The sequence below is a fragment of the Panicum hallii genome, chromosome 2, assembly GCF_002211085.1.
Source record: "Panicum hallii strain FIL2 chromosome 2, PHallii_v3.1, whole genome shotgun sequence".
NCBI classification, from domain to species: domain Eukaryota; kingdom Viridiplantae; phylum Streptophyta; class Magnoliopsida; order Poales; family Poaceae; genus Panicum; species Panicum hallii.
The window spans coordinates 45,697,002-45,721,073 of NC_038043.1; the positions used below are offsets into that span (position 1 = coordinate 45,697,002).

The window sequence follows — 24,072 nt, forward strand, 5'->3', positions numbered from 1 at the left end:
ACCAGCCAGCCTATGGGGATCGGCAGAGGCCGGGTGTGCACCCTCCGTCCGTATAATCTTTTCACGATCAATGCTGTGGGATATGGTTAGTACTATTCTGGTGGTCATAGGACACAGCAGTAGCAGGGCGCAATTAGTAGGCGTGCGGATTTTGTTTGGCCCGTTGTGGGCCCGCTGCTCACCGTTTACGCCCCAGTCATCATTCTTCTCGATTGCTCTTGGCATGCTAGAAAAGAAGCCCCTCTCTCTCTCTCTCTCTACGACCAAGCACAGATAGGTGAATAAATGGACAAAAACTACGTGTACAAGCCCGAACAAGTAGGTGCTGAGAGTGGGAGCCGATGCTATAGACTAGCAAGTCGTTGGTTGCCTCTCCACTAAAAATCCAACCAAACACACGACGCGGCACGAGATCTGGATGGAGTGATGAACTTGAGAACTTGTGAAGACAAGCCGAGGTGGAGGAGAAAAGGGCAACGGTGATAGATAGGACAAAGAAGACTGTTCGGAGGAGCAATCAGCCAATTATACAGGGCAAGAAAATTTTTTCGAAAATGGCAGGCCTTGCAATTAGGTTGAAAGTCCAGGGGCGCCGCGCGGACATACCGTGCTAAGTGCACGCCAGTGGCCATCCTGCTACCACTCCCCTCACTCACTCCCACGCGCACGCAACCCACCGCGCTCCACGCCCCGCCCCGGCAAAATGCGCCGCCCCCGACTCGCCGACGCGCTCCTCCTCCTCGCCCTCGCGGCCGTCACAACGACGGCGGCGGCGGCGGCGGCAGCAGCAGTGGCGAAGGCTCCCGCCGCGCCTCCGCCTCCGCCGCCGAACGTGACGGCGGAGATGGCCAAGGGCGGGTGCAAGGCGTTCGCGGACCTGATCGCGGCGTCCCCCGACGCGGCGTCCACGTACCAATCGGCCGTGGAGGGCGGCATGACGGTGTTCTGCCCCTCCAACGACGCCGTCAAGGCGTTCCTGCCCAGGTACAAGAACCTCACCGCGGACGAGAAGGCCGAGCTGCTGCTGTTCCATGCCGTGCCGGTGCACTACTCGCTGGGGAGCCTCAAGTCCAACAACGGGCCCATGAACACGCTCGCCACCGACGGCGCCGCCAAGAACTACAACTTCACGCTGCAGAACCAGGGCGACGTCGTCACCATCAAGACCGCGGCGTCCGCCGGCGCCCCCGCGCGGGTCAAGTCCACCGCGCTGGACAAGGACCCGCTCGCCATCTACGTCATCGACGCCGTCGTCCAGCCCGTCGAGCTCTTCAAGCCCGCGCCGGCGCCGACGCCGGCGCCCGCGCCCGCCCCCGCCGCGGACGCGCCGAAGGCGGCCGGCAAGGCCGCGCGCCACCCGGCCCCCGCCGTGGCCGACGCGCCCGGGCCGGACGCGGATGACTCTGCTCCGGTGGACCAGAAGAAGGACGCCAAGAAGAGCGCTGCGGCGGGCCGCGCGCCGTGCGTCCGGTGGTGGCTCGCCGCCGCGTTGGCGGCCGTGGCCGCGGCCTCCGCGTTGGCTTAGCGATCGATCGAGGGGCTCTCCTTTTTGTGTTATTTTTGGTTTCGGTGTTCATCCATTGGCGTGTGATCTTGGTGGGTGTGATGGCGTAGGTGTGCTTGCGAGATTTGCGCTTCTTTCTTGGAAGGAAATAGTGTATGCGTGCTTACATATTTGTGCTTCATTTTAGAATTTTTGTCCTTGTTTTTTGGTAGATGTGCTCCGCTAGAGTGATGCTCAAGTGTTCATCAGGAGCACTCTGTTTCTTTTTTTCTTGTTCTGACTAATGCAATATGGATGCTGAATTGCTGGTTTTGTCAAAAGCATCTCTGGTGGTTCCTCCCGGCGCAACGTTTGTGAGAGAACTTAAGGTTACCATCGTTGCCAGCTTGTAAAACTTCTCGGTCAAATCTCCCTTACAAAATCTGAACCTGTTCTGCCGGTCTCCTCCAGAGCCCATAAACAATTCCATCGCCGGATCCTTTGCTCCGAACCGAGTGCCGCCTCTGCGGTCTGCGCATTCATTTCTTGCAACTCCAGTTGTCGGTGGATGCCGTTTGGCACTCATCGCAGGTCAAACAACGCAAGCCACACATGAGAAGCTCGGCTACCAGTAACAAAAAAAGTACTTGGAGTGTAGTAGCAGTAAAATAACTGTTTGGTGTTTGCCCAGGACGACAAACAAAGCGAGGTCGATCGTGGCGCCACTGCTGCGAACAGATGGCACGCATGCGCTTCCATTTCGGCCCAATCTTCTGCGACGGGACACCGAAAGAGTGAGTGAGTGAGAAGAGCTCTCCACCGACGACGGAACGGTGGGCCTCCAGTGCTGACACCGCCAACTGGGGCTTCCAAGCACAGCCCAAACAACTTTCGGTGCAGGAAAGTACTTTGGACTGTCAGTCCGCTCGCAGCACGGCGGGCGAATGACCGAAACCAATCTTGTGTCAGTGACTTAGTCGATGATGGCGAATCTGGCTGGGCTCAGCTTTCGCCCTGCACCCACACAAGAACCTGGCAGGCTGCCACGTAGGCCTAGGCCCGGTCCCAGCCGAAAACCACGGCGGTCAACGGCACCGGCTGACCAGTCGGCGGTAACCAACTAAACCATCGCTCAGCCAGTCAGCACGAACCACCCGTTGCGCCCGACCGTGCTACTGCAACTCTGCAAGCGCACCACCTGCTCGTAGCCGCGCTCGTTTCGGGCACCTGCAAGCGCGCGCCACCGCCGAGGAAACCAGAGGCCAACGGCCGCCGTGGACGCAGCGCCGCCTAAAAATGGCCGCCGCCTTCCCGTACATAAAGCTCGGGCCGGGGACCCGTCTTCGCCACGCCGATCAGCAGCAAAAGCAGCACGCGCGCAACGCAAGGAGTGTGAGCGCCAGCTAGCCAAGCCGAGGAGCACGCACACGCCGGTCGCCGATGGCTCGCGCAGCGCTCTTCCTGGTGGGGATGCTCCTCCTCGCAGCCTTCGTGGTGGCGCCGCTCGCCGTCGAGGCGGCGGAGTCGGCGGACGCGCCGGCCGCGGATGGGCCGGACAGCTCCAGCCCGGCCGCCGCCCCGGGCCCCGAGGGCATCGACGGTCTCGGAGACTCGGACGACTCCAGTAGCTAATCAAGTGGTTTCTTGAAACGATCCACTTGATTTGAAGCGGGATGGAAACAGGCAGTGATCGCCGGATTGGATTCGAGTACAAGACAGTAATAATTCGTAGGGTGGGGCGGTCTGTTAGTATGATCGTCCTATATGAATATGTGTTTTTCTTTCATCTATTTCTTACTTCTTTTTCTTAATGGTGTTTTGAGTTGTGTGATATTTTCATAATTTATATTTTTAAATAATTGTAATAGTTGATAACATTAGGCTGTGCAATTATTTCTATACCTTGATCTTAAATGCTCTACACTTCGTGCTACCATTGTACTCCCTTCGTCCATAAAGCGTGGAATTCTACTTTTTTTCTAAATAAATCAGTGGTAGTCTGAAAAGACTCTCGTATTCTTATTTGTCGGCCACATAAAGTTATTTTAACATGCAAATCAAATCCAACCACTCAATTAGGCTGGTAGTTGAGATCCAATTTATAGAATTGCATTTTTTATGATTCTTTTTTCAAATATTAGGATTCACTTTTTTATGGAATGGAAGAAGTGCCTCAGTGCCACTTGCAGAAGATTAAGCTTTATAGGTCTTCGTGATTCACCTCGTGAACATTGATCCTATACAACTATGTCAACATTTTGCCTTGAGCCACTCCTAGCTCAATGCGAAAAACTTGCTAACAAGTACATGAGACAATTGTCAACATATAGAATTTCATTGAAAACATAACATTAGATTGTAGGTTACGACTTGGTTTAACAGTAACATGAACCTTAGAGGCAAGATAATAAGAATAACACAAAAGTGCAACATTTCACTAAATGGTTGGAGGATAATTGTTGGCGGAGAAGTGAATAGGTGTATTGCGCTATATTGACGAGCTCCAGCGAAATGGAGGCATCAGTTAGTCAGTCCTGTCTCCAATATGCTCCCCCCCCCCCCTCCCGCTCCGCGTGATCTTATTCTCAAGTCCTCTGCCACAATATTCTCCATTTGCACCACCTCCTATGGATGTGTATCCAACAAATCTAGTCCAGTGGTTATCAGTTGTTCGCCCAAATTTTGATGTTATTAAAACATTAATGCAGCATTTTTTCACCAATGTGTATTGTTGCCAGCATATTTGGATTTGCCTTGGCATTCCACTTGTTATGGTATATATATATCATAATTTGAATACAAATATGACACAAATTGAACCATTTGATCCGAAGTGTAGCAAGGGAGATGATAGTGCACCTGATCTACCTTTAGAAGGTTGAGCAAGATTATTATAAAAAAAAAGGTAGAACAAGACATTGCGGGGACATTATATGTATGTGAAATGTAAATGCTATTTTTTAGTGATAAAACAAAACCATAAAGGGATACAGGTGTAATTGCAGCAACGTCTTTCTCCCGCACAGCTCGTAGCCCCACACCTACGGTGTTGTATGTAAGGAGGTTGAGCGTACAACTCCACCCCATTAGAGTTAATTAAATTATGGCGCGCACAAAATACATGTATATGCGTGTTTTTAACGGCTTATTTTTGGATGTGTGGTAAAAGGCGCATTCACAGAGAGTGATGTGCATGGTCATAGTGGTGTCTACTATTTGTGTCATCGTTGTAATAAATCAAATACTAATTTCTGAGCGTGTGATAAGCGAAGTACTCATAGGAGCGTGTTTGTGTTACAACCGTACTTCAGCATACCACGTGTAGCACATGATAATAAATCCCATATCGTTGTCTAGACATTTTGTATGGAGCCATTGCAAGCTGAAAATGCAAGACACGTGTTGTGCTAACTATAATAGATATTTATCAGATATCTATATATTTGGTCAACTTTCTAAATTCACATCTCACATTGTGACTCGAGTTCAAGAAAGCCATTCACCAAGCTTGAACTTTATTGCTTTTTATAACCTGTATGAAAATTTTGCCCAGCTAATGAGGGCTAACTTCTAGCAGTAGATTGGTAAAATATCAAAATCCTTCTCAACGTTATCTTCTCGCAGCGCGTGCGTGGTATAAAGGTATAAGTAACTTTTCTTAGTACGATAAAAGTTTAGCTCAGGTATCAAGCAGATAGGGTTAAGTTTAACGAGCTAAAATTTAGACATAAAGGGCTAAATTTTAGTTTTATCTACTTCTAAGCAAAGTCGGACCAAGAAATGCTAATTTTGCGCCAACCTGAAATACCCACGGGTCGGTTTCGGCAAAAATGAAAAAAGAAGCAAAGAAAGAAAAAACCAAGGTTCGTATTCTCAAAAAAAAAAGAGAGAAGGTTCGGACAACACTTGAAGAACCTCAAAGGCCAGTCGCGGAGGCGCCACGCCTCAAAGGCCACGCGCGGCGAGCGGTGTCCGGCCACGGCCACGGGTAGCCCCGCCCAAAAATAGCCCCGCCTCCGGCAAGCATATAAACCTGTCCTCGCCGCCTCCTCCCTCCCGTCACCACAACAAGTGCAGTGACACCAGCGCCCACCTCGCCGCGCGCATAAGCCAGATCACCACCACCTAGCCATCATCAACCCGATACCAGGCACCCATGGCTCGCGCTCGCGTCGCCTTCGCCCTCGTCGCGCTCCTCTTCGTCGCCATGGCCGTGGCGCCACTGGCAGAGTCCGCTGACGCGCCGGCCGCGTCCACCGCCGACGGGCCAGCTGCCGAGAGCGGGCCGGCGGCCGCCCCTGGCCCCGAGGGCATCGCCGGGCTCTCCGACGACTCCGACGACGGCGACGATTCGCACTGAAGTGAATTACATGGTTCGCGGTCGGAGCCAATGATCCGGTAATTTGGAACAGGGCATGGAAGGGAATCAAGATCAGTCGCTGGATTTGGTTTTGTAAACGATAAAAATGTGTAGGGCGGCCTGCTAGGATGGTCGTCCTTTGAATCAGTTCTTTCTTTCCTTGTATGTTCGTAGTGCCTAATAATTACTGTTCGATCATTTCTGTGTTTCTGAGCAACTGATATGGCATGCAATTAGTGTACATGTATGGATAATGAAGCTAATTTTACGCATTTCCTCTGTTACTTTGTACTAGTATGTACAACAACACACGTTATCTCGCATTTGTTTACGGCTTTACAGATCAACGTACGTGCATTTGATTCAGAAATTGTTTCGACGTTGTTTTCCGGAACTTTGCAATCACAAGCCACTGAGGGCTTCAGGGTGTTCAGATTACAGTTGTGTAATTGAGCTATCGTTCACAAGCAAGAATGTCATTGAGCCAGGGCGATAACTGAAAAAATGCAGCCTTGAACAATGAAATCACTCTAGGACCGATCCCTTCAGCACGCTATTTTCCTAGTGGCGTCTGCAATGTTGTGACACACTCAAGGGTGACCTTAAGCTTGGGGGTCAACATCAAACCAAGGCCGAATGTGTGAAGGAAATAAATGCTGAAGAGTTTTATCCCGCCTTAATATGAACTTTTATTCGCGCTTCCTAAGTCTGGCAACATCATTTCTAGATCATCAGCAATTTTTAGAAATTGGAGAACATGCAGATTGAAGAAGGTTGTTCTGCAACAATACAACATAATCGGTTTTGTAGGAAATGGCACTGAATCTAGGCTTCCTTTCAAGTCACTTGAACACATCTGAATATAGCATAATCGGTTTTGCAGGAAATGGCGCTGAATCCCGACAGAGATGAAAAGTCGGACATTTTATTTCAAAATCTTATCCTGATATCCATCCAACCAGATACAAATGTCGACTATGTCAAAATCCATCGCATCCAGAACGTTCCTCTGAATAACATCATATGTATATCTCACAAACAGTTGACAAAAAAGGTTTTTAGTGCCTACTTTCACTAGTTCTACTATTCCCCATGGGGATCAGGGGAAACCGGGAATAATCTCTCAACAGCTCAGCATTTCATCTGCCACTCCAAAGTTCTACTGGAGTACGGGTAACTCTCAACATCGACCACAGCGCGCGACGCATGGATGCTTTATCCTTCAGCCAGCGAGAAACATGGCCAAGCGATTTGCCAATTTTGTAGTGCTGCGAGAAACATGGCCCAGCCAGCACCCCCGGCACAGGTCCACCCAGGCACTCACCCACCCATCGGATCGCCGGACAAATCGCCTCGCCTCGCGCTCGCGCCTCCGCTCCCTGCTCCTGGCGTGTATATATATTTATAGCCCTCTGCTTCCTCGCCATAGCCAATTCGAGCTACCCCAGACGCACCACCAGTCCGATCACCACGCACGACGCCGTCGTCCGCTGGGCATCAAGACAAGATGCACATGTCTCGCGCGCTCGCCCTCGTGGTCCTCCTGCTGGCCGCCGCAGCGGTGGCGCCGCCGCTGGCCGCCGCGCAGGGCGCGGAGTACGTCCCGGGAACCAGGGTGCTCGACGGCGCGGTCGGGGTCGACCCCGAACCCGAACCCGCCCTCGGCATGTCGGCCGACCCGGCGCCCGACGCGCGCCCCTAGGGAGAGCACGCGCGGCGCCCCCGTTCCATTGACGCGTTGATGGTTAAGATGGAACGAGCACGACGCCTTGTTCAAGCGTTCAACATCCTGCATGTGTGTTTGCTCGCGTTTTTCTTTTGGTTGTCGCGCAGCAGAAGTGAGCAGTCTGTTAGTGTGGAAATGCCACCCTGACGCTTGGGTTCGTTCCATGTATATCCAGCCTCCAGGCCACTGCTGGCTGATTTCTGATTTCTGATGTGATGAAATAAAATTGAACATTTGATTGTTGAAAGCATTCATAAGTTTTGAGATCGGCGCTGCTATGTTTTCAATCTAATGCCATGCTTCCCAGTAGACACCGTTCCCTTCCTCTAAAAAAAACATCTGATCAAAAGTGTTCAGAGTTCAAGGCAGATTAAGAACTATCATCGACATTGTTACGAAGTACTACTACCTCCGTACTTAAATATATGACATTTAAACAAACTAATTAGTTTAAAATGAACTAATTTGCATGTTCTACGCGTCATAAATATTTTAAGAACAGGAATATGTGAACACACAGATTCATATGGAGTATGCATTCATCTGGTCCAAGAGACCAGCATAACTCAATACAATCAAACTTTTTCGCAGAGTGCATGCCATGTGCATGTGCGAGCTTGATCAATGCCAGCTTCCATCCAACACCTCTTCATGCATGCGTACAGAAACGAGGGAGTTTTTATACAGCGGCACTGTCCATGGATAGCGGATTCGAGCATTTAAGTAGTCACCCCCTGCTGTACCATTTTGGTCTTTCCCCTTTCAATATGCAACGGAGGATCTTGCGGAATATCATCTCCCGTAATCGTTGATCACACACGAGATGCTTTTGGCATGTCTTGAATATACTTTACTTTCCATCAATGGTGATGCTTATCTGTAAAGTGATCGCGCACATTAACAAATGATATAGTACCATGGTAAGCATTGTGTATGTAGCTAGTACAGTACTACATTTGCTATAATCCCACGTCGACCTGTGAATCGCTGCTATGTGGTTTATACTACTCAAGACTGGATCATGTATTGCATTGAGAAATCTGTACGCAAGATGATTAAACTATCAGGATGGGGTGTCCACCACTTTGGTTAGGGTGCTCGCTTAAATCTGATCCAATTGATTAATATCTACTCTGACTGATTGAGTATTGGTAGCAGCATTAAGAATAGTCATGGTATTAGTGGTTATAGGTTAGGACTGATATATCGTTCTCAATTATTACATTGTTCATCCTCAGCTTGTTTGTTATCCAATCCAACGGTTCAAAAGGCTACCCAAGATTACTGTACCATAGTAACTTTTGCACACCAATACAGCGGATTCCTGACAAATGGAGTTCTAGCATGGTGGCTTTTGCAACTAGACATGATTAGTATCAAATGGAAATTCTGTGGACTTTTAGAGAAGCTTTAGTTCTTAGACACTGACCTTCTGAATCTGTAGTCTTCTAAAGCCTAGCCCTTGTGGCTTCCCTGGATTCATAGTCCATGACACTGGGGATGTGGATTTCCATGAGGTACTTCTCCCAATTGATGAACTTGGTATCACATGGAATCAGTTCTCTGTCTCTGTCGTTCATCATCGTGATAAGCCTCTGCATGTTAGAGTCATCAAACCTGCAAGAGAAGGTAGAAAATGGGAACATCTTGATTAAAATACTTCGAAGTATCCTTCTTGGAGTTACTTCTACCTTACCTCCTCTTGAAGAATGTGCCTGGCCGGAACAATTCTGCAATGGCCACTGTGAAATGGTACTCTGTCTTGAGATGGTTGTATCTGTCATGGTCGTCAGCGGTTGATAACCCACAACGTTCCATATCCTGCAACCAAAAATAGTGACACACTTTATGAGAAAATAACCACAAAGTTCAATGTCAAAGTTATATTTAAGAGTAAAGTGCACCGGCGGTCCTCAAACTTGTACGCAGATGTCATCTTGGTCTCCGAACAATTAATTTGCAGATCTAGGTCTCCTAACCCAGTAACCCTAAACTTGTTAATTGTGTCCAAATACCAGTAATTATCACATATTTGCCTATATGGCACGCCAATCTCTTTCCCTCCCTCCCTCCAGTCCCTCCACTACAGGGCCCTTTGTCATCGACTTGGAGCAGTCATCCCGATTGTCATGAGAGAGACAATAGGGACAAAGATGTTAGGAATGGCATGTTGGTCATAGTGTAATTTTTATTTTTTTTTCATTGGTTGTTGTGTGGGTACCAACAACAATATGATAAATGATGAGTGGGAAAATTTGGATGACATGGATGCCATGTGGGCGGATCAACACCAATTAGAGAGATTTTGACTTGAGTAAACCACTTAGTAAATTTAGGGACTAAGATCTGTAAACTAATAGTTTGGGGATCTGTGACACCCTCAAACATGTTTAGGGATGGTGCACTTTACTCTATTAAAAACTAACCTGCAAAGGCACCTTGTAGTGTCTGTCCATGTGCTCATAGAAGCTGTCCATTGTTGCTGGCACAATCAGCTGGTTCACCTTGATTACCTCTCCCTTTGCACCGATAAACCATTTCTGTGAAGTATCTGAACATTGTATGTAACAGCTCAACTATCTCAAGTGGGTTACGCATGGAAGAACCAATGTGATAGATCAAGCCCGATTGAGCTCGAGTGTGGTAACTGATAATGCAAAGCGTTGCATTGACCACAGTGTCTGCAGGTACCTGCAAGCCATACACAAAAATGATAGTAATATCTAGTGACTTGCACTTGTTAGAACAAATCATCTGGAGTTTCCTCTGCAATTCAATTATTTATGCTAAATACAGGAAGGATGTATCGTACAATGTCTATGACAGTTGTGACATCTCCAGGAAGAACTTTCAGATGCCCCTTACCATAATTTGTAATCCATGTGTCAATTGTTCTGCACCAAATTCACACAGTATTTCAAAGTGAGTTGCCAATGATTATAGAATGGAAGTTATTGAGGCAATAGTGAGAACAAATGGTTCAGGATACTGACGAAACTGACTTGATTCCTTCTATCCATCCAGGAAAAGGCTCTTTCCATGTGCTTGTCGTGGATGTTCGGCGGATTATGGCAATTGGGAGCCGCAATATCTGTTCATATGCTAGCATCTCACTCATTGCCTTTGTGAAAACATAGGTACTCATCCATCCAAACTTGCGAGCCCTGTTTAGACATCATGTAGAGATTTCGCAAGATCATTCCTGAATCCTGATGATGTATCTGTATTAAAGTGAAACTCTCAAGACTCAATTGTGCAGGTGATGAATCGAGTTCAGATGTGAAACCTTTGTGTACCAATCGTCTTCATGGTGCATCTTATAGTATCTTCTGAAGCATTCTTGCAAACTAACTCCTTGTGCTTCGCCTCTGCCAATGCCCAATTCTTCTGAAATATCTAAATCTGATTGGCCATCATAGCTCTTGTACTGGTGAAGTGGCTTCTCCAGCATGATCCCTGATTCCTTTCCATTAACATAAGCTGGAATTGGGAAAACACTTCTCTCATTTAGGAAGAATTCCTTTTTGTTGGATTTAAGTGAGCTGATGCCAACTTCAGATCTCACCAGTTGACCCAAAGAGGAGGAGCTCTAGATTTGCGCATTGTGATGCGATTTCGATAATATGCTTTACACCCATAGTGTTTATCGCCAACACTTTGTCATATCTGCACTTATGATTAGGGGCAACAACGTGAGCATCATAGACTAATCTTTTCACAGATAAATGGAAATTACAGCCACAACGTTTCTAACCTTTCCCTGAAGTTAACTGTCGCAGCCATATGAATGATGATGTCTGTTTCTTTCAATATATCTTTAGCAAGTGCAACATCTCCTATACCCAAATTCTTCAATGCGACATCTCCTGCCACAGGGTAAACCTTGTCCCAGAACCATGAACTGAAATGCTTTTGATACTTCTCTCGCAAAGATCGAAATATCTGAAGTTGCATAATCTGACATTGCAAGCAACATGACCGAGGAAACAAAGGCGGACTGGATCAAAATTTAATCAATCACTCAACTAACTCAAAAAAGACCGTATGAAATATTCGCAAAGAGCAGCGCAGAGAAGAAGGCGACCTCGGAGCGGATGCGCTCCGTTGCAGAAGCCTGGTCGCCGGCGCGCACCAGGAGGTACAGCATCTTCACCGGAGGCTGCAGCCGCAGGATCTTCTCTACAAGGACTGCATCTCATAACCCAACAAAGCATCAAGATCCAATCACTGGACTCCTCGAACACACTAAAAGCATCAGGATTTCGCCGCTACGTTTTGCGATGAATCCGGTGGCGCCCGTGATGAGAAACGTCTTGTTGTGGAGGCGCTCCGCGACCCCGGCGGGCTCCATGGCTAGACCGAGATTAGGGCGGCCGATGAGCAAGCAGGATGAGGACGGTGGGGTCCGTCCGCAGCAATGGTGGGCGGGGTGGCGGGGGAATGAGCAGGAGGGGGGGAAGTGGCAAACGAAAAGCCTTTGTCGGGTCGCGTCACTGGCAGGTGGGACCCACTCAACGGGCGGACGGACCCACCTGACGTCCTCACGCGCGGCTCAAGACACAGCGAGACAGATCAAGGCATCCAGGCCGTCGGATCACTTACCCCGCCCCGAAGCGGTAATCGCCGCTCCTCCTCCTCTGGGAGGTGACCTCACCGCCCCCCTCCCCACCCGATCTGGCCCCGGCCGCCCTCCTGCCCCGATTCAAAATTTTGGAGCCCTCCGCCACCGTCTCCACACCGCGGCATTAGCCGTTCCTCTCCCACCTCCATGCCCAAACCCTAGGCGGCCACGCAGCGACCTCCGCGAGAGCCGAGCCGGTCAGCCATGGAGCAGCTGTTCATGCAGGCCTTCGAGCGCGGGGACTGGCTGGCAGCTCAGGTGCAGCAGCAGGTCGACTCCTACTCCCAGACCCTCGCCTGCCGCCTCCTCGCCGCCGGCCACAGGCCCCCGGAATGGCTTCTCCCTTCCGCCACCCTGCCCCAAGGTGCGCTCCTCCTCCTCCCCCTCCCTTTCTCCTCCGTCCCCACGTCGGTGCCGTCGGATTCGGGTGGTTCGTGAGCGGAGCGGGGTGGATTGGCTTGGCCGATTGGGGCTGATTTCGATTCGGATAGAGATTGCGTACTTCGACTGGAAGGGTTGGTGGTTAGTGGTGATTTGAGCTTAGATTGCCCTACAGCTGGTTGTCGCAAACTGGAATTTGTTTCTAGTGCTAGCATTTTGTGGAGGATTGATTTGGCTAACTCATTTGTTAAATCGGAGAAATTTTAAGGTGCGGTGTTAGTGTGGTGTCAAAACAATCATGGGGCGGTAATTGCCTGAGGAAAACAATGTGGTTGGGGATTACTTAGTTTTACAGAATGTTTCCTGCTGTCATGACTATATCAGAACAATAACATAGCTAAATATACATGCCATAGTTTGTTGTTGCAGTATACTGAAATTTCAATGATTCAACTTTGCAATTAAATGAAAGAAATAAAACAATTGCATTCTGTTTGTTCTTTTTGAAATGTTGGACTACCTTAAGGTTGCATAAGTACCTGAATCATTGTTGAATGTTTGTATGTCATATCTAACCATTTTGCTGTAAAAATTGTTTCATGTTATCCTTTTATGCGCTGCTATCATCTTTCTTTTTATTCATATACTGAAGTAGTCCATTTATGTGCAGAGCTGAATGGCAAACCAATTGTTCTCACTGGAAGACATATTACAACACCAGCAGTCAATAGGACTGTCTTCCTGCCTCTAGCTGTTCCTAGCACTTTGTCCAGAAATTCGGAGGTTCCAAATGGATGTGCGTACCCAGACACTAATTGTACTGTTCTGGATACTAGCCAACATGAAGAGGAGCAGCAAGATCAGACTTCACCTAACCAGGACATTTCTGAGACTTGTACTGCAGCCAAAATGTTTTCAAGGATTCAGCGTTCCAGGTCAAGGCAAAGGCATATTGAAGATCGCCTACATGGAAAGGATCAGGATGCAAAGAGTGGAAGCCTTGATGGTATGCATAAGTCTGACCTTGGGACTTTGGGGTCAACCAGAGCAAATGCATCATCATCATCCATACCATGTGATGATGTTGCAAACAATGCTGAAACAACGTCATCAGCTCCAGGTCAGGGTAGTGGTTTTTGTGCCATTCATGGGAGGTCAATTTACTTCTTGAAGTGTGATGACAATCTTGAAAATGAACGAGTTCAATCAGATGGTTTCCAGCCACAGATTGTAGAGAGCAAAATTATCTCTTCTGATAGCGATGTCGGGGTCAATAACAAACCTTCTGTTAGAGATCCATTGAGTGTTCCAGATCTCTCTAAGCCAAGCGTTGCAGATAGTGTGTGCCACCGAGTTCCTGAAATTCACATGTTGATTGAGCCAAAAAAACTTCATTTTGATGGCGTTGAATCAGTTTGTATGAATGATACCAGTGAACGAACAGGCCAGCAACAGGAATCTGGTGTTGAAGGTGACCACCTTGGTAGAATTCCTTCGAGTGAAAACCCATCTTCTACCAGTTCTCAGGGACCTTATTCTGTGGGCAGGTTGTTGCTTGATCATGTTAGGTGGGGACACTTGAACCCTGATGGTGCACCAGTGGAGCATCATCACAAATATGCTTTAGAATGTGGCCATCCTGAGCCCACTGATATGCATTCTCCAAATAAGAAACCATCTCTGACGTGCCCTGCTGAAGCACCGGATTCTATCGCTGAACCATTGCTTCAAAAGGATACCGGGCATATTCCTGAAACCAATTCTTTGGGAAGAGCATGTCCCAGAGTCAGCCGACCTCTTGAAATGGATAGATCAAATAGTTATGAAACCAACTGTTCTCAAAGGCCTTGTTCTGTGGTCAACCCGCTGCTTGAAAATGATACATTGCAGGCTATTGAGGATACTGAAAAACTGCAGAGTTCAAATTCTCATTTCTCACCTCCATACAGTGGACCTTTGCAGCTACCTACCAAGCTAGCTGACTCAAGGTTTGGGGCTCATGCATCATCAGGAACATCACCAAACAGTTTGTTAAGGGAGGAAGGGCATGGACAGCTTTCAAATTTGCGAATAAATGACAGAAATAACCAATGCTCCCAAGGCAGGTCTGCTTTAAACCTAGAGCTGCTTCCACCTCAAAATTTTAGTTCCAATGATGTTTGTCAATCAAGCCTCTTATCTTATAGAATGCAAAGCAATGACAAACATTCCACTGGTTGCGCTGCTGTGAATAAGTTTAGGTCTGCAGATAATGAGCTTTCTCAGGAACCATATTTATCAGTCAGATCATCTTTGGAATTGAATGGGACTATTCCGGATGCCGCAATTCCATTAGGCCATCGTCCTCTGGACATGGAAAATGAGATGCTCAAAGCAAACCCAGTATCTGACTTGGTCAACTGTTATTCAGGAAGGTTGGATGATGATGCTCAGATCAGCAAATCATATGGTGGTTCTGCTGATAACAGAAACAACGAGTCTGTGGTTCTGAAAGTTATGCCCAATAATTCATCTCAAAGAACCAGCGAGATGCATGGAACAGAAAGGAACAGTGTGGTTTTGTCAGAAAAATGCATTGAAAGCCTGCGACAAGGTATCGTGATTCCTCCTTGTAAATCATCATCCTTCTTTTTTCTAGCAAATGGCACTCTGATATATTCTTACATAACTTGCGATCTTTCAGGAAAAGAACAAGAGACCCCTCATGCTGAGGATGATGTGCAAATAAATGCTAATTCATGCACAGCCGAGAATGTTGAGAAAAGAAAGTCTGCATGTACTTCAGAATCATGCGAGAAGAGCAATAAGCAACAGGAGGATAGAGGAAGTGCTCAGAAGAGGTCAGTTGCAGATGGTGTTCAGATAAATGAGGGTACGTCATCCAAGAGAAAACGAATAAAATGCCAAGACATTGCGCTTCCCAGTTCTTATAACACAAAGCCATTGTCTCTGAACCACCATGATGTCGTTGACACCCATGTGGTAACCGCAGAAAATTTCTCAGGGAAATCACGACCTTCAGGTCGTTACTTCTTAAGGAGTTCAGGATCTGGTGAGTTCATGCCTCTCAAGTCTGGGACAAAGAATGATACCATGAGCTGCGAGATATCAGTTGCAAGTGATGTTCAACAAAATAGGAATTCTTTTCCCACATTACGAAATAGGTCCAGCCTATCTGAGCTTGCCCTCTGTAAGTCTTCTAGTGTGAAGGCTTTATCACCTCATTTTGGTTGCGGTATCAGCAGCAAGATTGCAGTTGAAGAAATGGACCTCCAAAACTGTCAAGCACAGTTACAAAATATTTTGGATGTCGCGACAACTCCTTTGCCTAGCAGCTGTAATATTGCACATGATAACATGGAACTCTGCATCCAGGAGGTATGTGTTCAGCAAGTGTTACAACTCTTCCATTCTGAAATTGTGAAAAATGTCAATCTAAAAGACAATACTTCGGATTACCCAAGTGCATGTTTAGAGAATTGGATGATTTCAGTTTTATCTAAGTGGAAATTTGGTTCGTGATTAATTCTTAAAGATATTGTTAGTCTTGTTGCCTTATTGAGTAGCTGAGTTTCATTTGTTACATTTTTAGATGGTTGAGTTTTGCAATGTTCAGTCTGAAATCTAACTTACTGTTTTCTGAATGTGTTAGTGAATTCCAGAGCGTTGACAACCTTTCTTCTTTGTTGGCAGGAAAATCCTTACTTACGAGGTGAGGGCCTAAGTGTTTCTACTTCCAGTGTGGAACATCAGCAACTGTCTCTTCAGATGGATGAAATATTGTCTGAGAGTGTGATAGTAAATCCAGAAAATTATGCCAGCACTGATACATTTCCGAGTTATGGATCGGAAGAACATGGTAAACAGGCATCTGCTCCAATTGTATTGGCTCATGAGAAATTAAGTTATGGCTCTGGCATAGAAGATAGGAAACTTAGAAGTGAAGATCTAACAGGACGTTTGCTATCTGATTCCTCTATACCAAGACAAATGGATGATGAATCTGTGGACTGTAATGATACAATGCCCCAATTCGAGAGCTTTGACTTTTCTGTTCCATTTGACAGTCCAACTACTGAAGAAAGGACATTTGAGGGCCTTCATGATTCCAGACAATTTGGTCCCTTTAGTTCTGATATCTCCAAGAAGTATAAGATGAACAGTCTGAGTGGCATGCGTCAGCTATTGGCAACTATGTCAGGGAAAGCTGCAAACTATTCATCTGATGATGATGAAAAACAAAGCAATGAAAGTATTGATGGAAGAATAACAGATATTTATGGTCCATGTGGATTGGGACATAATGGTTCCTTTTTTACCTCTGATGTTGTAGCCTCGTGTTCTTCAAATGATAGCGACAAACAGGAGAGTAGTGAAAATCCATTGACCCCTGCAGTTGAAAAGTATAGTCTAGGGAAACTTTCAGGAAAAAATGGATCTGTTTCCGAGCATATGGGTTCAATTCCTGAGCTTTCGTGCTTCCGAATTGATGAAGACAGTGACATTGCAGAAGAAAATGAGTACCAAGACATATTACCTGGATCTGCAGGTACCCAGAGGCAATCTGGCAGAAAAGTACTTCAGGATATCACTGGATTATGTCAAAACACTGGGAATTCTGCGGCTTGTTCCATAGGTATCATGGATACAAGTGACACAGATTTCACCACAGAAAGTTGCAGCAGTGAACTCAATCATCATCCAGGTCTGAGGAATGATGGTGATAACAAGAAGCCCAAAGAAAGTTATGCTTCTTTAGTAAAGAAAGGAGGGAAAATGTCTCATTCTCTCCGTAAGAGATTAAGCAAGACAGAAGCAAGACACATGAGTGATACAAATACTGGCAAACCCTCTAAGCCTAGCAATATTGTTGCTAATGTGGCATCTTTTATACCTCTTGTAAAACAAAAGGCGCAAAACGCAGCAACATGTGGTAAGTCTTATTTGTTTACTTGCACTATTTAATATTTATTTAATTGCTAAATCTATTTGGCAAATGATCCTTTGAGTCACAAGTATTTGTTTGAGTGGTACTCACAAAAGGCCTCTACAAATGACTTTCTGTCTTGTAGTGAAAAAGGATGTTAGAGTGAAGGCACTTGAGGCAGCTGAAGCTGCAAAACGTCTTGAAGAAAAGAAACGAAATGAGCGTGAAATGCGCAAAGCAGCTGCAAAACTAGAGCGTGAGAAACTGAAGCAAGAGAAAGAATTAAAGCAAAAACAGGAAGAGGAAGAAAAGAAGAAAAGAGATGCTGATGTCGCAACTAGAAAGAGGCAGAGGGATGAGGAGGAAAGAAGGGAAAAGGAGAGAAAAAGGAAATGTGTTGAAGAAGCTCGAAAACAACAGAAGCAGCCTATGGAAAGAAGGCACGCCAACAGTGAGAAAGATGCTCACCCAAAAGCTTTTGTGAGTAAAAGCTATATGCTTGATCTCTATCCAAGTATTATTTAAGATATATATTTGTCATGATGTATTTTAGTCATTGCAGAAGAATTTGGCTGAATCAGTGAAAGGCCAAGTGAAACCTGATGAAATGACAAGTCTTGGAGGTAAGGCCACTAAAAGCAACAATGAAAAGGTTGTGGCAGCTGATGAGAGACCTGCAAGTTTTGGATCTCAATCTCAGGAAAGTATCCCCCAGAGTCTTGAAGAGGTATGTTCTATAGATTTATGTAACTCCATCTTTTTTTTTGTGGTGGGGGGGGGGGGGGGTTGAGGGGCTTGCCTGTAAATACCTAAGAAGCATGTAGGTTTTTTAGACTAATCATATCAAATTCAACGGATTGCTTACAACATCTTAAAATAAGTCTTGGGTGCACTGAATATTTTTTTAACTGAGGCCATAGATCTTAGAAACTGTGCAAAATGCTGGAATGCACAGACTGCACCTTAATTTTTGGACGGGAAAATGATGTAGATGGCCAAAATTGGTTATTTTTATTCATTTAATAGTATTATTTCACTTCAGTGTTGACAAAGGTTCTAATTACGAATTCTCTGCTCCGTGGTTTGTTGAACTTTTGTAGTCTTACATTATGACTCCATATAAAGATTCTGATGATGAGGATGATGATTTTGAACTTAAAGAAGAATCAAGACGGAGAAGGAAATTGATTCCATCATGGGCTCGGTTTGTGTCTACCACTCTACCTTACAATTACAGAATCCCCTATTAACCTAGCTGCTGTTCTTTAAATATGTTATGTTGATGTGATGCTTTATTCGGCATGGCAAAGCTCAGGAGCCACAGCTTCCTTTTTGCCATCTTGCAAAGTTTACATAAATTGCACTTGCCTTCCTGTTGAGCTCAACGTGAGGGGAGGCCCTGGGATGATTCTCTTTGCATAAATGAATTGATCATCACTCTGATGTAACTGAGAAAATGGAGGCATCTCTTTACTGCTTTTTTTACTTGACTATACTTCTCATTTTCCCTTAAGGCTGCTAATGACATGGTCTTCGTCTCTGATTTGCAGGGGAGAGAACTTGGAAAAAATCTTACTATCCAATTATGCTTTGGACCATAGAAAAATCTTTTCACAAAAATGCTCCTCTAACCTATCTGAAAGTAATCTCCCATCCATCAATATCCCAGTCGATTAACTTTGCTCTGCAAGTTGCTACCACTTACATTGTTGTTTCCTTTGCAGTTTGTCCAGTCCATATTCCGCAACGTGGTTTCAGATGAGTTTCTTTTTTTTTAGAAAAAAAGGGGGTTCCAGATGAATTTCCATTTGACGAACTGTTGGTTATATGCTGCTGTCTTTCTTCAGCATCGCCACTTGGCTTTCTGTCAGCAGCATGTGTATAAGCTGATCGCACCATTCACTCGTTTTAACTATGTAGAAGAAGATTCTCGTATTATCAGGCAATTGCGGCAACAATCGTTGTTGTACATAGTTTTATTTGTTCACAAAAGACTTTGTTTCGGTTGCACTATTCTTTGTGCAAGGAGATAATCTGTTCGTTGGTAAGAGTAGCATTCTTGTCTGGGCACTGTGCTCAAAGGAGCAGCATGGTAGTAGTAAAGCTACTTGTGTGTGTGTGTGTGTGTGTGCATTCTGTCCAGACTCTGTAGCATGCAATGCCATGAAGTAATTTTAAACACGAAAGAAGAAATATGTGCTAGTTTTATACTCGAAGAAACGACATCTTGGAATGTTGAATCGGGTTGGATCAAGGAAGCAAAGCTTTCTTACTGAATAATGGGACTGGATATATTCTCTAGAAGGAAAAGGAACGAGTGTTTACAATATGGAACACAGAGTATGTTACGAGTTGCGACTCATGAGAATATTGCAGTCAAAAAATTGTATCCCCCCAGAAGTTAATTGGTGTGTGGCGTTCGTGCGCCTTGGAAGTTGCGACGCAGCACATCTGGCTTCCGGCGATGAGGCGGCCATGGCTTCCCATGCAAAGACGAAGACGAGGCCCGTGACAACGGCTGGATGCAGGCGCAGCAGGTCGAGGACGAGGGAGGATGCCCTTGAGGATGGCCAGCCGGCGCACAGCACGTCGGCGCTCGCCTCCATGATCGCCGCCGCGCGTTCGGGTAGAACCACCGCCGTGTGCCGCTGCTCACTGGTCCCGCGGAGCTCGTCCTAATCCCTGGCAGAATCTTCGCCGCCGGCCGAGCAACCAACAGCGCCACCTGCACGCGGCAAGTAGTGCACATGAAACATAACAACCACAGAATGCGTTACGTTGAACCAACCAACCCACGAGAAGAAGAAAGTTGCATGGGCACAGCAGAGAGGTCATGGCTGGGTGGCCGGACGGCGATGACAGTGAGAGCAGAGAGCACACGGCCCTCGCAGAAGCGAGGCTTTTTCCTCGCTGGTGCTGGGTTGTGCTCTCTCTCTTCTGTCATCACTCTCGCGGCCCACTCCATCGTTCACCATGACCGGGGGCGGACCCGGCGCCCCCCTTGCCGCGAACCCTGCAGACCGAGAAAACGAAGCAATCAGAGACGCCGTCCGCCTCGGTGCCAATCCATCTAGGATCTCCCGAGCCGACCGCCATGGTTTCCGTTGCCCCCGAATCAGAAAAGTGCGGACGGAGTTGCTTAGCTTCGCGGCGAGGAGGAGAACGAAGCGTGGTGACTGCAGAGCAGGACTCCCATGCCCTCGCTTGCGCGCGTGCGTGTCAGCGGTGTGCGAGGGTGGTGGGCGTGAGGCTCCTGTAGCTACTGGAAGCGAGGTGGCTTCGTGCTTGCGAAACGCTCGCAGCTCAAATAAGCGCCGCGCGCGCCGGGCCGGTGAGCCACGGGGGCGCTGCTTCTCTGCTGCGGCCTGGAACGCGGGAGGCGTGTTTACTTCGGGGCCGCCCCGAAACGGCGCCGAGAACGTGGCCCTGCGGCCGCGCCGCGGCAGCGCCCCATATCGGGGGACGGCGACGGGGAGAGGCCGAGCAGAGCAGGGCAGGGCAGGCGCGCGTTAACTCCGGCTGTAAATTCAGTCTGGGGGGCGGGAGGGGTCCGCGCGCGATGGCCGCCTGGCTGCAGGCGCTGCGGATGCGCTCGTGCACGTCGCGCTCGCGGCGCGGCCAGGCTATGGCTAAGCCTAAGCGTGCGCGCGGCGCCATGGCCCATGCGTGCACGCACGCAGCAGCGGTCGCGCGCCGCGCTCGGCCGTGGTTTCGGTGCTGTAGGTGGATCAGGGCCGGATGCGCGCATGCCACCTGCGTGCCCGTGCTTGCTGAGCGTGGTGATGCGATTCTTGCGTCATCGGTTGGCGCATTGATCAGCAGGCAGGCAGCAGCCGCGTGTAGGAACTGTTGCGTGGGGTATCTCACAGGCATATAGGTCTGCATAGTTTCTTTAGTTTTGATGTATACAACGATGAAACACTGCTGAAACTCGTTCCTGATACGCAAAGTTGCAGTAAGCATTCAGTGGCAAAATTTGAAGGCACCGAGTTCAGTTACAGACTTGCTTATTAGGTAATCCGAATCTCGACGGATCGCGAAAATCTACCGACATCTTCTTCCATGATCAGTCACTGGCATTGCCGTCTTTGACGCCACCGCGGCGGCCGCCGTTGGCCACGGTCGTGACCTCCCGGAGCAGCAGCCGGAGGCACCTCCTGTAGACGCCGGCGTTCATCTCGATCAGCTCCACGGACGTCGCCGTTTCCTCCTCCGCGCGCAGCAGCCGGCCCATCTCCGCCAGCTCGCGGGTCCTCGTCCACGCCACGCCGTCGCGGAGCCTGAACCGCTCGCCGCCGCCCCTGGCCAGCTCGCCGGGCACCCTCCTGACCACCAGCACGCCGCCGACCGCGCCGCTGGCCCAGAAGGCGTTGGCGAGGAGCAGCCCGCGGGTCAGGTCCCACACCCTCACCTCGCCGTCCTCGGAGCACGACACCAGGTTCCTGCACCCGTTGGCCAGGGACACCGCGACGAGCGCCGCGGCGCTGGCGCTGTCGTCGCTCGCGTGCGAGGTTGTGGCCGTCAAGGCGTTCGTGCCCGGGGAGTTGAGGGACACGACGTGGAAGCGGCCGTCTGAGCAGCCGGCGTAGAGGCTGGAGCTCGTGGGGTCCAGCGCGAGGGAGAGCGCGGCGCACGGGAGCGCGAGGGTCCGGAGGTGGGCGCCGTCCGCCAGCCTCCAAACCTTGCACGTGCCGTCCGCGGAGGCCGAGGCGACGACGGCGTTGCACCCCCCGCGCCCGCACACGACGCTGGTCACGGGCGCGACGTACGCGTCGACGCGGTAGATAGCGGGGTCGGCGGCGGGCGAAGCGCCGCTCGCGTCGTCGACGTCCAGGACGCGGATGAGCGGGAACACGGCCACCCCGCCGTCGTCGCCGCCGGACACGAGGAGCGAGCCGTCGTCGTTGAGGGCGAGGCAGGAGACGGCGCCAGCACCGTGGGCGCGGAACGAGCTAGCGACGGCGCCGGACGGGAGCGCGAGCGCGTGCACGCATCCGGACCCGCCGCCGGCCAGGAGGTGGGAGCCGTAGGGCGCCGCGACGGGCTCGGGGACCGGCAGCTCGCGCGCGGGCGCCGGGGACCACCACTGGAGCAGGCGGATCGACCCGGCGCCCGTGGCCGGGCAGACGTGGGACGCCGCGACGAACGCCGTGCCGGGACCCGTGGCGGCAGCGAGGCCGTGCCGCGGCGTGTTGGCGGCCGGGAACTCGGCCACGACGTCGCCCGTGAGCGCGTCGTAGGCGGTGATCGGCCGGCCGTGAGGGGCCGCCAGGATGAGCTCGCCGCCGCCCCCCTGAGAGGAGGACGCCGCCATCGCCACCTCGCGTCTGCACCGCCTCTGCTCCGTCTGTCTCGTGACCTGGCCCTAGCCGGCGCAATGTGACGTGGTCAGGTCAAATGGAACAAGTGTGACACGACGTTGTATTAACTCTGCTGACTACTTAGTAGTAATAACTGAAATGCTTTGGGTGAGCTGTGCCGTTGTTCCCTTGTGGCTTGTGGCCTTGTGGGTGTGCAGCATGCTGTGCCAGTACTGTGGCAACGATGAGATAGAGAGACGCTAAGAAACGAATGCTCTTTTCCTCAGCCACTGTAGACCGTAGACCAAGGCCTTCCCTTTCAGAATTCAGGTTAATGCAGATAGAATAGTAACTGAATCACAATTGGCTAAAACTCTTTGCAGGATGAAACCGATACTCTCACCTTACGATCATTTTGAGATTCTTGGTTTAACACCACCTTTCTCGCTAGGGCCTGTCGTTAAAACTTAAAAGAGGGAGACTTGTAGTTGGCACCTTTCAGAATTTAAAAGGCCATGTTTGTTTCAGCTTGTTTGGTTTGGGTTTAGTACCTGTCAAGAATTCAACAGCAGAGTGAGCCAGTGACCAGCTCTTTCTCTCGGCAAGAGCCGAAGAGCTGAAGTCTTTGATCAAATAGCAGAAATATTTTTGAGACGAATAACTGGATAATTTCAGATACTTTAAGCAAAACTGAGAAAATGGCAGGTTCATGACTGCAGCAACAGCACGACTCTTGACTTATTTGATCAAAATCAAGCATCAGAAAAAATGGAGATAGCTATGTACAGTAATCTCTCCGTAAAAGAAGCGACGAATGCTAGATCAACAATACCTGCAGATCACCTCATGATAAATCCCAACCAGCACATCCAACTGCCTAATCGCATGTTTCAGAATTCAGATAACAGGGAAGCAAGAAGAATATGAGAAACGCTCAAACAAATCAACCGGTTGATGATCTCTGCCAGAACGTTTACAATTAGTCATTCGAACATACATATAAATCATTAGAAAGTTAACAGGACTTACACTAACCATACTGAAAATTTGTTGTCCCAGCCAAATAACATATGATTGCTTGAGACTCGAGACAATTCATGAACTATCAGACAAAACACAGAGACTGTTCATGAACGAACAAGCAACGGATCCGGCGGAATCGAGCAGCAGCTAGTATCTCGGCAAGGCAGCCCGGACCTGGTTCTCCATCTCCGGCAAGAGGCTGCGGATGAGGCGCAGGCTCTTCCCCCCGGTAGTCGGCCTCGGCGCTTGCC

General features: G+C 48.7%; 3 protein-coding genes and 1 pseudogene across 4 annotated transcripts; 2 read left to right on the forward strand and 2 right to left on the reverse strand.

Moving 5' to 3' along the window:
* Positions 1 to 702: 702 nt before the first annotated feature.
* Positions 703 to 1,824, forward strand: LOC112882766 (fasciclin-like arabinogalactan protein 1). Its single transcript, XM_025947912.1, has one exon. The coding sequence runs from the start codon at positions 704 to 706 to the stop codon at positions 1,523 to 1,525; it is 822 nt and encodes a 273-aa protein (XP_025803697.1). The 5' UTR covers position 703; the 3' UTR covers positions 1,526 to 1,824.
* Positions 1,825 to 7,909: 6,085 nt separating this feature from the next.
* Positions 7,910 to 11,973, reverse strand: LOC112882186 (annotated as a pseudogene).
* Positions 11,974 to 12,363: 390 nt separating this feature from the next.
* Positions 12,364 to 19,548, forward strand: LOC112879721. Of its 2 annotated transcripts, none has more exons than XM_025944096.1 (9): positions 12,364 to 12,554; positions 13,242 to 15,164; positions 15,255 to 15,949; positions 16,265 to 17,504; positions 17,644 to 17,978; positions 18,052 to 18,225; positions 18,599 to 18,702; positions 19,049 to 19,140; positions 19,223 to 19,548. In XM_025944096.1, the coding sequence occupies exons 1-9, from the start codon at positions 12,395 to 12,397 to the stop codon at positions 19,258 to 19,260; spliced, it is 4,761 nt and encodes a 1,586-aa protein (XP_025799881.1). In that variant the 5' UTR covers positions 12,364 to 12,394; the 3' UTR covers positions 19,261 to 19,548. The 2 variants fall into 2 exon arrangements, with proteins under 2 accessions (XP_025799881.1, XP_025799882.1); XM_025944097.1 differs by having other exon boundaries at positions 18,061 to 18,225.
* Positions 19,549 to 21,564: 2,016 nt separating this feature from the next.
* Positions 21,565 to 22,812, reverse strand: LOC112881121 (protein ROOT INITIATION DEFECTIVE 3-like). The gene has a single exon (XM_025945823.1). The coding sequence runs from the start codon at positions 22,810 to 22,812 to the stop codon at positions 21,565 to 21,567; it is 1,248 nt and encodes a 415-aa protein (XP_025801608.1).
* Between the last annotated feature and the right edge of the window lie 1,260 nt (positions 22,813 to 24,072).